At 41.1% G+C, this 15,745-nt stretch overlaps 1 protein-coding gene across 2 annotated transcripts in view; it reads right to left on the reverse strand.

Annotated features, from left to right (window-relative positions):
- Window positions 1–15,745, reverse strand: part of EPHA4 (EPH receptor A4) — a 269,461-nt gene that overhangs the window by 160,315 nt on the left and 93,401 nt on the right. For both annotated transcript variants that reach the window (XR_003943502.1, XM_030215596.1), the window contains exon 4: window positions 6,350–6,505. Coding sequence is in view for 1 of the 2 variants with exons in the window: in XM_030215596.1 (XP_030071456.1) it covers window positions 6,350–6,505 (156 nt within the window). In the remaining variant the exon portion in view is untranslated. The remainder of the gene's footprint in view (window positions 1–6,349; window positions 6,506–15,745) is intronic.

Below are 15,745 nucleotides of genomic sequence, written 5' to 3' on the forward strand. Positions count from 1 at the left end.
GGGGAAGAGCAGAAGGAAGGGAGAAAAGTGAAAAAATCTAGAGCAGGAGAAAGAAGTGAGTGAGAGCTCCAAGGGAGGTGGGGAAGGTGACTAGAGCTGAGAGAGGAAAAGGAGGCATAGAGCAGAGGAGAATGTGAGGACTGCATTGGAAAGTATGGGCAGGATAATAAGAAGGCTATAAGAGGGAAGCAGTATGACAGCATTGTACATGACAAGTGTATTTCAACCCTGACGAATAGCCATGAAACATGTTAAATCCTGACTATAGAAATACAGAAAATCCTCGAGTTACTGTGGATATTTCAGCACTTTTTAATCTTTAACCTTGAAAACAAGCAAGGACAGTGTGATTTTAATCAGTGCTCCGGTTTTAGCAGCACAGTCGCACAGGACCAGCAGAATTCATGCAGGGTCCCTACTGTAGATTGCTCCTCATTTCATTATGGTTCATTATGTTGATACCTGTCAGAAAGCATTAGAGGCAGGGGCCTTGAGTGAAATGGCTGAGATAGTAATTTAGAAACAATATACTTTCTGGAGGAAATATAGCAATGTATAAAATCCAATTAGAAAAAGCAAATGTAAAGACAAACTAAGTGATGTGCGCAGTCGGAAGCTAGGATGTTTCGATTTTTTAATAACCTAAACTAGAGAAAACCTTTTTTTTTTTAAGCAAGCACTTCCATCAGATATTCAGTAATTGTGGCCTCATTCATTTAGGGCTCTCTCCTCCAGTATTAAATGCCTTAATGTCTACTGTTTAAAAAAAATAATAATAACTTGGCCCATGCCAGAATACCCATCAATCCAACTTTACTTGCATGGGCAAAGCTTAGTGAATTAATTCAAGGTCATTCATTTTCTAGTCTAGTGGAAGGGATCCTTTGTGAGCAATCAAGACTAATCAAGTCTCATTGTTTAAGCAATCTCAATAGCAAATAACTACAAGCATAGCTAAACAATTCTATAAAGGCTATCAAACTGACCATAAAAAGGTTTATATTACATGTTATTTTTGTTTCTAAAACAACGAGTCCTTAAAATGGCAGCCGCATGTGAGTGTTCTTGAATGTTGATCGTGAAGGTGGAAACATTTCTGACAGCTTCTACAAATACTAGTGTACGAGACTTGAAAAGTTAAACTATAAAACAAAATAATGCAGTTTCAGATCCAGTGTAGTAAGACCTCATGTTTGTAGGACTTCCTGCTTTTCACAAATGTGCCTTCAAGGCCCCCTTGCTTCTTCTAAGGACTGGATCCTGAAATGATTTCATTCTACTGCAAGTACCTTTTACCTGGTTCAAAAGATGGTTTGCAAGAGGAATCCACTCTACGTTGAAGTTGTTTGAGAAAGGGAACATGCTGTACCCGGGTTTTTCCTCATATAACAAGTGCACTATGCTAGTTTTCTGCATTAAGGTGGAGTCTCTTGTGCTTCAATCTTAGCAACTTCACTTATGTACTAAGGGATTTATTTTATAGGCACTGTATGAATGAAATCCTTCTTCGCTTTGGTAAGAAAAGTGATCAACTATTGTAAGTGGAATTCCAACTCAAAATCTCTCAGACATGGACATTATCAACACACACACACATATACAGAATTAGACACACAGACTGACAATGGTTGATGGACATATCCACAAACACAACCACACATACTGTTTGTTTCAAAAGAGAGACAGAGTGGAGGGACTGAGAAAGGGGCACAGATGTTTAGTAGAAAAGAGCAAAATGGAGTGGAGTGGGAGCTAATGGGGCGGTGGAGGTTTAGGTAAGGGCAATGAAGTAGCTAGTTAGAGGAAGAGTCAGACCTGGCTATGCATTTAGATGCAAACCAGCCGCATAATGCATCGATCAATGCTCTATGTCAAGAGAGACATCCTCACTGCCATTTAGCAGCTATTTATAAAGAGATATACATTTGGGCACATCTTTTACACAACATCCATGCACCCACGGTTATACCTAGAATAAATCCTGTATGCTTGGTTGTTGGTCCTACCTAGTGCACGTCCACTCTCTGCCCCCAAATACACCCTCTTTCAGCATGCATAGTGTACATGACATTACACATTAGAGATCGACCAAAACCGGTAGTTTTGGTTCTGGCCAAAATTGAATCCACAGGCAAAATTTGTTGCTCGACATTTGCGTGGCTGTGTTTTGTATCATCTGAAGTCTCAAAGTTAATCTGAGGTACCCCTGCATAAACTGTGGATCAGCAAGCGAGAGACTGAAAAGAAAACAGTAATTGAACAGCTGAGTTCCAAAACCCAAGTACAGGGCCGCCGAGAGACTAGGCCGGGCCCGGGGCAAGGCCATCCCGCCTCTGCCCCCACGCCACTGCCGCCGCCCCCTGTCGCTCCCCCTGCCGCCCCCTGTTCCTCCCCCTGCCCCCCGTCGCTCCCCCCGCCACTGCAGTCCCTGGTCTCACCTGCCTGCCTCCACGGCTCCGGGCCCCCTGCATTCAAAGCGGTAGTCGCAGATCGCCTCTCTTCTGGCCTTCCCTCCCTGTGTCCCACCCTCGTCTGATGTAACTTCCGGTTTCCACGAGAACGGGACACAGGGAGGGAAAGCCCGAAGGGAGGAGATCTGTGACTGCTGCTTCGAATGCAGGGGGCCTGGAGCCAAGGAGGCAAGCAGGTGAGACCGGGGACTGCAGCGCCGGTGGCCTGACCCCGGCACCGGGCCCCCCTTGGAGGCCCGGGCCCGTGGAATTTTGCCCCCCCCGCTCCCCCACTCGGCGGCCCTGCCCAAGTACCTTATTTTCAAAAAACAGTTCACACCAGAAACAAATGGCTTTTATAGACAGCCAAAGCATGTGTGAAATTTGCCCTAACAGGCATTTATTACAATTACAATAAATCTTATGTTCCACTACATACCAAATTTTGGATCAGTTCGGATTACAATATAAAAAAGAAAACTAGGACAGGTATATGATATTCAGAGAAAAAATGTTCATATACTGGCTAGCATTCCTGAAAATAAAAACTTGCATTTATCCAGAAAAGAAGCATTTCATACATTAACAGGTTTTAGAAATCATCTCTTCAGTTAAGGACTAGAGTTTTATATTGGTGTTAAAGACTCTGTAATATGTAATCAACAGGAAAGGATTAATCCATGCTGCATTCCAAGTGCTTCCCCCCTGTATTATGCACCGATTCCTTTTTTCACCTGGTCTAAAACCTGATTTTACAAGTCACTGGAGCAGACTCCCTCTCTGGCATGAAAGAATAGATCTCAGGATGTTTTATTTCTTCATTAGTGTGCCGTCACACTGAGCGATTACTAAATACAGGGCTGAATGGGGTTAAAGAATGAACAATGAGCAAAAAGATGCCTGGTAATTATGGCTCACTGGGTTTGTCACCTGGTTCCACCAAAGGGTAAGATGAGATAGCAGCCTGAGAAGCAATTAGGGATGTATGCAGGAAAAAACAAAATTCAATTAAATTAAGAAATTCTGTTTTCAGAAAATAAACTTGCATTTTCGTACTTAACAGGTTTAGGAACTCATCTCTTCCATTGCTGAGACAAATTTTGGATTTTTGATTATTGACAGAACTGTAATTGTAGGCAATTATAGAATGTGGATGGGGGTTTTGGGGACCAATGATAGCAAAATTCAGTCTGTAACAGAACGTCTCTGTTTGGGCATATACCTGTGGTCCTTTTTTCTCCTCTAAATAGTTAACAGTTGTTTTTTGTCCTCCAGGAACAGAAGAAAAAAGACTGACAATAGAGGTTATAACTGTTTTGTTTCTTTGCTTTATCCATTACATTGTTTTAAAATCACCCTCCTAGAGTGTGCTTATGCTAGCTGATTTTCAAAAGCAAGCCACCTGCATAACCTCCCTTTGAAAATTAGATACAAAGCATACATGGCAAAAGTATCCATGTGCTTTCAGTTACAGGGGCTGCCCCTATAATGTTTATCTGAATGTGGCCATGAAAAATGAATATAGAGCCAAACAATTGATTTTATCCCTGATTAAGTCACGTCATTTACGGCACTGTAGATAGCTTCGGTCTGTGGGGATCAGATGTTTCTAGAAGCACACCTTATCAAGAGGAGGATATGTGATCGCAAGTCAGCCAAGTCAGCATAGCGGAGATCTTTGACAGCAGTAAACTTGGATATTGAAAGCAACCTATAGCAAACTGGGCTGCTTACAATTGAACTCCCACAACACAAAAAGATTTTCTTAAAGCCTTAAGAAATCTATCAAACGTTCCAAGCTATAGATTATAAAGCACACTCTATGAAGCATAAATATATGGTCTAAAGTGCATCATGCCACTGAGTATAGCAGCATGTCCGGCACACACTACTACAAATTGTGATGCAGGCTAGAATCGTTGGAACAGTGGAGTGGTGACAGAACCCAGCTGACAACCAGATAAGACAGGTTCAAATTCCTATGCTGCTCCTTGTGGTCATGGGCAAGTCACTTGATCCTCTATTGCCTCAGGTACAAATAGAAATCAAACAAAATAAAACATGGAAAAGAAAATAAGATGATACCTTTTTTATTGGACATAACTTAATACATTTCTTGATTAGCTTTCGAAGGTTGCCCTTCTTCATCAGATCGGAAATAAGCAAATGTGGAAGATAACAAAGATCTGGGTTTTCTAGCCCACTATAAACGATAAAGTGGTATTTCTCTGTTTATCTCCCTCTTTCCTCACCTACCCACACCCACCCTATTAGACTATCAATGAAATGCTTTGATGTTCCCATACACTGTCATCTTCCACATTTGCTTATTTCTGATCTGACGAAGAAGGGCAACCTTCGAAAGCTAATCAAGAAATGTATTAAGTTATGTCTAATAAAAAAGGTATCATCTTATTTTCTTTTCCATGTTTTATTTTGTTTGATTTCTATTGATTACCACTAAAAGTGGACTAACACGGCTACCACACCTCTCTACTCAGGTACAAACAAACTGTAAGCCCTCCAGGGAACAGGGAAATACCTATTGTTCATTAATGTAACTCACCTTGAGCTACTACTGAAAGGTGTGAGATAAAGGGGATGGGAAAGGCTAAAGCAGCTAGGGCTCTTCAGCTTGAAGAAAAAATGGCTGAGGGGAGATATGATAGAGGTATATAAAATGATGAGTGGAGTGGAACAGGTAGATGTGAATCACTTGTTTACTCTTTCCAAAAATACTAGGACTAGGGGGCACGCAATGAAGCTACAAAGTAGTAAATTTAAAACAACATGGAAAAAATATTTCTTCACTCAGAGGTCCTTTTACAAAGGCGCTCTGAAAAATGGCTTGCGGTAGTATAGGCACGGGTTTTGGGTGTGCGCCGATCCATTTTTTAGCACGCCTGTAAAAGAGGCCTCCATTCTGGGGGGGGCGGGGTGAAAATGGACGTGCGGCAAAATCAAAATTGCCACGCGTCTATTTTGGGTCTGAGACCTTACCGCCGCCAGCCATAGACCTGGTGGTAAAGAATCTGGGTGGTAATGATCTATGCGTGTCAAATACCACTTGGCGCACATCTGTTACGCACGCCCGAAAAAAAAAAATATTTTTCAGACGTGCGTAGCAGACGTGCACCAAAACAAATTACCGCAAGGGCCATGTTGTAACCGGGCGGTAACTTCAATTTGGTGCGCATTCCACGTACATAGGCACTTATGCGGCTTAGTAAAAGGGGCCCTCAGTGTGTAATTAAACTCTGGAATTCGTTGCCAGAGAATGTGGTAAAAGCAGTTTGCTTAGTGGGGTTAAAAATGGTTTGGATAACTTCCTAAAAGAAAAGTCCATAAGCCATTATTAAGATGGACTTGGGGAAAATCCACTGCTTATTTCTAGGATACAAATACAAAAATAAATGGCTCTGTTTTGTTCCCTGGATAAACCTTGTAAATATACAATATTCAATTTTTGTTGTGTATATTTCTAGGATAAGCAGCATAAAATGTATTGTACTGTTTTGGGATCTTGCCAGGTACTTGTAACCTGGATTGGCCACTGTTGGAAACAGGATGTTGGCTTGATTGACCTTCGGTCTGTTCCAGTGTGGTAAAGCTTATGTTCTTATGATAAATCCAAATAAATAAACAAGGTCTAGAAGTAATTCAAATGCATACATACCTAAAGAACATAAAGTCTTGAGAAATTTGCAAAGTTCACTTACAGATTTCAGCCATTTTCCTTGATACTACATATATTCCCTTATAGATGCACCACAGTGTCCACTGCTTGCCACTGTCAGCAACAGGGCATCTAGGGAAGCTGAATGCACTTTGCTGTGGTTTCTCTAACTGCAGAAATTATTATTAACTATGCAAGAAACAAGAAAAATAATTGAACTTACGGGTGCAGGGCATCGAGGCGGGATCATTTTCTGCTCGGAAATAACCACGGTCACAGGTGCAGGAGGTAGAGCCTTCTCGGATGGAGTAGCTATGGGGTGGACATTTGGCACAAGAAGCATCTGTCGAAAGGGCCTTGTAGTATCCAGTTTTACAAGCTGCAAGGAGACACAGAAGTGCAAGATATTATTTACACAGCAAGTGGTCATAAATCACAGTCTAGCATACTCTGAATGTAAAGTGTGGGGTCCTAGCAGCCCTATTAAAAAAAAAAATTAGATTCTGTGCAGTTTGTTATACCTTTCATTGAACCAACACAAGAACAACGAAGAAGGGACCATTGTGGCCTCCAAATGCATGTGCAACATCACCTTTGGACTGTCAGCTGGCCCGATGAAAGGTATCGCATGCTGCAAAAAAATTTAGTATCCTGAATCTAAGAGAGGGTGAGATGTATGATGAGGACTTTGATCCGAAGAGGTAATGAACCTGCTACTTTAATAATGCTCAGTGAAGAGTCTGTTTCTAATTCAGTCAAGAGCGTTAAGCAAAAAATGGAAGCTGCCACAGCATCCAAAAGCAACAGTCCTTTTTTCTTGGCATTAATACACAGACTTGTGTAGGTGCCCACGCACAAATAAATGCTTACACATCCTACATAACCCTTTGTAAGAAGAAAAGGAGAGAAAAAGAGGTGGTTGCTTAGCTCTCTAGCTTTTGTAAAGCCCTTGAGCAATGCCAGTTTATTCTCGGGGGGGGGGGGGGGGGGGGGTGGGGGGGCTGCGCTGCGCTGAGCAGCTAATATGATTGGCAGCGACACTTGTGAGCTGAAGATGCCAGGAAATAGTACATCACTCTCCTGGTGAGACAGATTTCACTTGGCTGACTCTCTTCAAGACAGGAACTCAGCCTGTACACAGCATGGTTACTGCAGAGTTCACATGGCACTGTTGATCTATGCTGTTGGCAAGCATTTGGTGCCATCAGTTCCATAAACATGACTTCTGTCAAGATGGCTCCTTCATGTGAAAAAAAACAATGAACGGGGGTGTCAAGAGGATGCACCGTAGGCAACAAGCTTCTGGAATGTTCCCAGTGTGTAAAAAAGTGAATTAGCAAATATCACTACTTCCAGTCTCTATATGCAGTTCAAAGAAGACACAGAATGATAGTGTTATGGAAAGTGCCAGGGGAGGGGATTCACAGCAAGTCTTCTATTTTTGTTTTCAAACATCTGATTCACTAAATGTCCCCGTACATCTTTTATCAATAATAAAGCACAAGAGTATGTTTAATTTAAGTCATTTTTGATTGGCTGGTGCCTTTAATTATGTTGGTTCTGACAAAAGGGCCACAAGTCCACAGTGACTGTCTAAATGACCCAACATTATCTTCACACAATGGGAGAACTTTCACCTATAGTGTATTTTCAAAACAAGAGGAGTAGTATCAGCGTTGTCAACAGAGTTTCTTACCAGTGAAGAGCACTACCATATACCCAAAGTTTGCTCACCTGGAGCCAAGCATATATATGATAACACTCACAAAAGACACATTCCCCAGGATTCTATATATCGCACCTAATGTTCCGCATCAAAATCCAAGTGTATTCTATAACAACGTAAGTAACTTAATTGGATTAACAAGCTAGTCAGCGTTGGTAACAGGTCTTGAGCAATAACGAGCACTAATTGGCAATAATTAGAATTTACACGCACAACTCGCTAAACATATTCTGTAATACACTGTGCCTAAATTCAAATGCATGCCGTCAAAAAGAGGCGTGGTTATGGGCGTTCCAAAATTTATGTGCACTATTATAAAATATGCCCCAGTGCGCCTAAATTACATGCTGGCATTTACACAACATTTCCCTTGGTGTAAAAAGATGCGCAAAGTTTTAAGTGCTGTGTAATCAACTAAGCATATTCTATATATCACACCTAAATACAGGCACCACCTACATAATACGCTTAGGTGGAAATTTATTCTGTGTGGAGCTTTCAGGCACTCTATATAGAATCTGGCCCATTGGGGCTAATTATATGAAGTAGGTGTCAACATTTACATGCTGATTACATGTACAAAGATTATAATAGTGGCCTATATGCACATTTGTGTGCAATACTTGTGAAAAAGACAAAATTCTGCTGAGGTGCTGAGGTGTAAATATCAGCATATCTGCAAAGAGGGTGCAAAAAAAAATTGGCGCTAACCCCTGGGTTCTATATAGCACGACTTAAGTTGCACGTACAAAGCCAGATTATGACCAAATTTGTGTAAGCAACTTAATTAGTTAACAAGCCAATAAGCTCCGATAATTGCCAATTAACAAGCAATTATTGACTTGGCATGAATTAGAATTTACGCGCACAACTGTCTAAGTGTTTCTGTAACGTGATGCATGTAAATTCTAAGTTGCATAGTTGAAAAACAGCATGGCCATGGGTGAGTTGTGGGCATTTCTAAAATCTCTCCGTGTTGTTATTGAATACACCCGGTCTGCGCCTAATTTAGGCATCAGCATTTATACCAAGTAACTGTCCACAATTAAATTTAGTCATGCATATGGACAATCGGCGTATTCTATAAGTCACATGAAAATTTAGGCACATTCTACAAAGCAAGCTTAAATTTAGACATACTTTATAGAATACACCTATGCATATTCTTTGGTGGGCCCGATATTTTAGGCGAGATATATACAGTAGGTTGATCAACAAAACTCTTCCAATGAAGCCCAGGAGATGGAGAAAGTGTTATTCGCTTTATTCCACAAATAAATTAAATAGACTCGATACGGCACCGTGTTTCAGCAATACTGCCTGCTTCAGGAGTCTGTATATGTGTTACAACACCCAAATGTAGTAGCTGATGATTCAAAAGGGTACTAAACATAGGTCAAGTCTTTAAAAAGACTGTTGGTCAAATGTTCCAAAGCTGTATCTAGCTATGATTCTAATAGTGTCCATACTGCTGTTTTCACAACTTTCATTGCTTTTGTGTCCTTGGACCATTTAACATAAGAGATACCATTAGAAGATTTCTGTATCCTCCACTCAGTTTTTATGTCTTTTCTGTGCAAACGACTCCTAAGTGTCACAAATGTTCATTGATCCTACCAGAAAAGGTATTGATCAGTAGTATCTGTGGCATGAGAACACTAATAAACATTCAGGCCAATATTCAGCAGGAAGACTGCTGCAGAGTGCCAGGGTGGTCTGCGGACGAAATCAGGGAGGAGCCAGAGTTTATACAGTTATAATCATATGGCAACCGGATAACAAAGTGGATGAAGTTGGGACAGCAACTGTATCTACTTTGTTATCAGGGTACCAAGCTGAATACCAGCCAGCACCCTGATAATTTACGGCAGTTATGCAAGTCCTGGATATTCAATGCTGGTACCCAGATTAGGCCAAGCATTGAAAATATGGCTCAAGTTCTGCCTAAATTATCAAAAGGTAATCCTGTCCAAACGAGCCAGAGTGCAGAGGCCTGAAGGCACATCACTCTAATAAAAAATGGAGGAAAAAAGGACCTCAGTGACTGCCTTAGCCAACATCCTGCTCAAAAGCACTTAAAGTTGGCTGCAAACGGCTATTCAATCATAGGCTCTCTTCATTACATAGAACGATGTGCCTTTATGCCTCTTCACTCTGGCTCGTTTGGACAGGATTACATTTTTGATAATTTAGTTTGAACTATTTATTAGGGATCCCTTTCTTCAACTAAGACTTTGATATTGTTATATAATCAAGTTCTGCCTACAACAGCCAACACCATGACAATCATCGACTACTGCAGGCTGAATACTGATCCAACTGAATTTTTGTACCCTCAAAGAATTCTTAATTAGCTGGGAAATAAGCACCTAAATTTACAAATTAAAAATAAGAACAGAAGCCCGAATTATAGAAAATATGGTAACCAGACAAAAAGATTTTATGCTTGTAATTGCATTTTCCAAAGCTTAATTTTGGATAGGTTTGTGAACCATACTCCCAATATAATGAACTTACAAGATCTCTTGGCAATCACAAACACATCAGATTTCCTGCTAATGGAAATTTTGAGGACTTTCCTCCATAAACTCCAAGATGTTATTATACACATTCCACTGTCCACAGAAGTACCAGGTCCACTGGGGCCAACATTTAAATGAATACAGTTGCTACTGTTGCTGAAAATGATGCCCTTTATTTTTATAATTCAGACTATGAACAGACCAATAAAGAGTTCCCCTATTTTCCTTCAGCACAAAAACAAGCTGTTCCAACAACTCAAGAGCTGCTATACTGGGTCAGATCAAAGATCCATCAAGCCTGGAATCCTTTTATATAAAAGTGGCCAATTCAGATCATAACAGGACACCGACCTCCGGGGATAAGCAGAGGCTTTCCCCAAGTCTACCTTAATGGTCTATGGACTTTTCCTCCAGTAACCTGTCCATTTTTAAACCCAGATAACTGCTTTTATCACATCCTCCAGCAATGAAATACAGAGCTTAATTTTGCACTGTGTGAAAATTTCTTTTTTTCTTGTTTGTTTTAAATGTAATACTGGAAACTTCATAGTCTGTCCCCTAGTCTTTGTATTTTCTGAAAAATTAAACAACCAAATTTGTGTTTTCCGATATCACTCCAATCACGATTTTATAGATCTCTATCACATCTTCCCTCAGCTGTTTCATCAGAACCTAACCACTTTACCCTTTCCTCATAAAGTAGTCAATCCATCCCTTTTGTCATTTTGGTTGCACTTCCAGAGTTCATCCACATCACATCTTTAGACATGGTTCAGACTACAAGGTGATTTTTGGCTTTATTTAATTAAAAACAGATACCAATGCCTAGCAGGAAGAAGTACAGGGGTCAAGACCAGCATCTCCACATCAAGCCCAATTAGTTCCTGAACACATACAAACCCAGGGTGTACTGCCCAGCAGACACAGAAAACAAAGACAACTTGTGCAAAACAGACCACTTTCTTTGTTTTTGGGGCTGCCAAGAATGACAAATCACTTTTCCAACATGTGCTGCACCATTTAGAGTCTAGTTAACTAAATGCTACCAGCTTTGGTGTGCATGTTTATCAATAATCAAGTCTTTGAGAACTAGAAAGCAAAGGAGTACTTCAATACACAAATTGAAAGGCACAGGGGAAGACATCATGGTTCAGTGGTTAGCAAATGTTTAGGGATACAAGTTTTCAGATCTATTGATGTCCCAGGTATTGTTATTCCTGAGCCAGGACATTACCCCAGGAAGGGACCTGGGTCATCTGAACATTTGCTAAATTGAGATTAAACATGGGTCGCCAATCTGGCAGCACACAGTGACTGCCACAACTTGGAAAATACCATGAGGTCGATATTCAAACCAAATTATCAAGGCAGTTCTATAACTGGGCACGTGCAATTCAAATGCACTATGACTACTCTATTAGGGATCATGTAAATGCCATAGCATGTAACTACAAGGGGTTGTACATGTGTGCGGAGTACAAGTGGCACATAAGTTATGTGCACTGTAGAATTCACTTAGCAGTGCCAACTTACCTGGCATAAGCGAGCATGCCTAAATGTAGGCATGTTGATGCCAAATTTTTAAAAAAAATTTATATTTATTGAAGATTCAAAATTACAATTTAAGGACAACTTTCACTTGAAAAAGCAAATAGTAATCTTAAGAAAATAGTACAAAGGAAAACAAATCTGCTAACCGCAGACTTTTACCAAACGAATCTGCTAACCGCAGACTTTTACCCTACCCATCCTAACCTATACCTGTTTTTTTTCTCTTCCCTTTAGTTTGACTCCTGGTGTAATTGTTATGCTATCCTATGTTTTAATGGAGTTTCTTTCCTATTTTCTTTGTTATAGCCTGTACACCGCTCTGCAAGTCAGTTAGGGCCCCTTTTACCAAGCTGTGGCAAAAGGGGGCCTGCGCTGACGTCAGCACGCGTTTTTCACGCGCAACAAGGCCCCATTTTTACCGCAAAGGTAGGTCTTTTTTTTTTTTGAAATGGCCATGTGGCAAGTGTACTGACCCGGCAGTAACCGGGCAGCATGTGGCACTGCCTGATTACCACCGGGTACACAGCGGTGCTACAAAAATTAATATATTTTTGTAGCACCGAATGTGACAGCGCACCTGGGTACAGAACTACAGCTGGCTGCAGCGGTACCCCAGCAGTACTTCCTTTTCAGCAAGTGGTAAGCCCACATTGGGCTTACGCCGCTTTGTAAATTGGACCCTTAGAGTGGTATAGAAAGTTTGGGAAATAAATAAATATTAAGGAAAGGAAACCGAACATACACCAACATAACTGCACATTAATCAGTAAGCTTCTTCCATTTGGTCTGCATTTCCTAATTGAATCAGAAATTTAGAATCAAGAAAAGACTTCAGATGTTTAGCAGAATAAAAAAACATATCTTATAGTCTCAAATCTTGCCAAGCATTTTACAGCAAATCGAAGAAAAAATATTCCACCATTTTGCACAACCCTGTTACGTAGAGAAAGGAAGGGCAAACATCCGGAAAACACCAAATCTTCTGACCGTAAAACAATTCAGTTCTATTTTGAAAAGTTAATGTAAGAGTCGATGCCAACTTATGGAATTTTGGTGCCAAGACGCCGTTATAGAGTCGGCCCTCGGCATCAAGGTGCCTATCATGAGATTTCAAGTTATAGAATTGTCCCCGCTGGCAAATGTATAACTTGCCTATCCATGAATTTTCAGTCACTATACAAATAGTATCAAGCCCAAAATCTGTGTAAATGGCCCACTACTTTTTGTAGAGTGTAAGGAGCATAAGGGAGAGCAGAGCAAGGCTGGGAAAGAGATAATTAGCTACACAGTGGGTATTCAACCACTTGCATTGGCTTCCCATTGAATACTGGATCAAATACAAAATTCTCATAATAACATATAAAATTCTGCACACAGCCACTCCTTATTTAGCAACGCAGATTGTTCCTTGCACACCTTTCCATACACTTTGTTCCCTAACTGATAACAGGCCAGTCCTACCATCTCCCTCTAAAGCACGATGGAAATAAACATGTTTGTCTGCTTTTTTCTTCCTTGCCTCTGCCCTCTGGAACTCGCTTCCTCAGTATCTGAGGCCTGAAGATTCATATAAGTCTTTCCAAGTACTATTGAAAACATATTTTTTCAATTTGGCCTTTGGACAGTAAACTGTTCTCAATCTGTCTCTTGATTGTTATTCAGTTTTTCTGACCAATTTTCTGAAACGGGATAAAGAAAATGTAATTGATGATTCTATATTGACATAAATGTAGCTGAATTTGGCTTTTAGATAAATGTGTGTGATTGGTTTGAATCTGAAGAATGTTTCTGCCAATGTTGACTGGTCTTGAGTGCCTGAGCTTTACTATGAAACTATGGTGTTCCTTTTGTTTATGTTTTATTGTTTTGTTTTATTTTATGTTGTAAACCATTTTGGTTTGATTACCAGAGAAATGGTATATCAAATGAAATAAACAATATCCAGATAACTTTTACATTTATGGGTCACTATTCAGCCACAAAATCCACTAGTGCCAAAAGTCAAGAATAAGACATGAAAAACATCGAAAAACTATACCAGACTAAAACAATCACTTCAGTGAGTCGAGAATGGGAGAACATATACATCAAGTCATTCAAACATCAATCAGGCTTATTTTCGAAAGTGATCGACAGCCATCTTCCGACATAAATCGGGAGATGGCCGGCGATTTCGCAAAAGCAGCAAAATCGGTATAATCGAAAGTGGCGTTTTTGACACCATCATCGCTTTCCCGTCGCCACGCCGGCAAAAGTAAAAGGGGGAGTGTCGGCGGTGAAGCGAAGGCGGGACATGGGCGGGCACGGGCGTGGCTACCAGATGGCTAATGGGAAAAAAAGCGGCATTAAGCAGTATTTCGCCAGGTTTACTTGGTCCTTTAAGTTTCACGACCAAGCCTCAAAAAGGTGCCCCAATTGACCAGATGACCACCGAAGGGAATGGGGGATGACCTCCCCATACTCTCCCAGTGGTCACCAACCCCCTCCCACACTAAAAAAATAAAAATAAAACACTTTTTTCCCAGCCTGTAAGCCAGCCTCAAATGTCATACCCAGCTCCCTGACAGCAGTATGCAGGTCCCTGGTGCAGTTTTTAATGGGTGCAGTGCACTTCAAGCAGGCAGACCCAGGTACATCCCCCCCCCTACCTGTTACACTTGTGCTGCTAAGTGCTGAGCCCTACAAACCCCCCCAAAACCCACTGTACCCACATGTAGGTGCCCCCCTTTGCCCATAAGGGCTATGGTAATGGTGTAGAGTTGTGGGGAGTGGGTTTTGGGGGGATTTGGGGGGCTCAGCACCCAAGGTAAGGGAGCTATGGACCTGGGAGCTATTTGTATATATTTTTTTAATTTTTAGAAGTGCCCCCTAGGGTACCGGGTTGATGTCCTGGCATGTCAGGGGGACCAGTGCACTACCAATGCTGGATCTTCCCACGACCAAATGCCTTGGATTTCGTCGGGTTTGAGATGGCCAGCATTTTTTTCCATTATCGCTGAAAAATAAAACCAGCGATCTCAAACTCGGCGAATTCTGGCATTTGGCTGGCCTAAACCGTATTATCGAAAAAAAAGATGGCCGGCCATCTTTTTCGAAAATACGGTTCCAGCCAGCTATTGCGCTGCCGCCAAAATAGATCGCTGGCGACCTATTTTGCCGGCGACATTCGATTATGTCCCTCAATATGTAATAAACTGTTGAAGATTTAATTTAGAAAAATGAAAAAAAAAAAGAGGGAGCAAAAGTCTCAGGACTCAACCTGGGACCCACTTGTCCTCACAGGTCCAAATGAGTCACCTCATAGGAATAAAAATGTCCCTAATCTTTTACTTTCATATATTTTTTTTTACTTATTCTTCCTAAGCAAAGCTTTAAAATATGGTGTGAAAAGTCTAAAAGGACACTTATCTGTAAGTCAGTCAGGGATCCTTTTACAAAGGCACGCTGAAAAATGGCTTGCGATAGTGTAGGTGTGGTTGATGGACATAACCCATACGTAATGGCTTCATCTGCTTGATGACAAGGAAAAGGCCTTTTTTTTTGCTGAAAATGTACGTGCGGCAAAATGAAAATTGCCGTGCATCCATTTTGGGTCTGAGAACTTACCGCCAGCCACTGACCTAGTGGTAGAGTCCGGGGCAGTAATGACCTACGTGTGTCAAAAGCCACTTGGCGCGCATCCATTACGTGCACTCGAAAATAAAAATATTTTCAGACGCACGTATCAGATGAGCGTCAAAAATGAAATTACCGCAAGAGCAAAGCGGTTGTCAGGTGGTAACTCCATTTTGGCACACGTTGGGCATGTGTAAATGCTTAC

The sequence above is a fragment of the Microcaecilia unicolor genome, chromosome 10, assembly GCF_901765095.1.
Source record: "Microcaecilia unicolor chromosome 10, aMicUni1.1, whole genome shotgun sequence".
Lineage (NCBI taxonomy): Eukaryota > Metazoa > Chordata > Amphibia > Gymnophiona > Siphonopidae > Microcaecilia > Microcaecilia unicolor.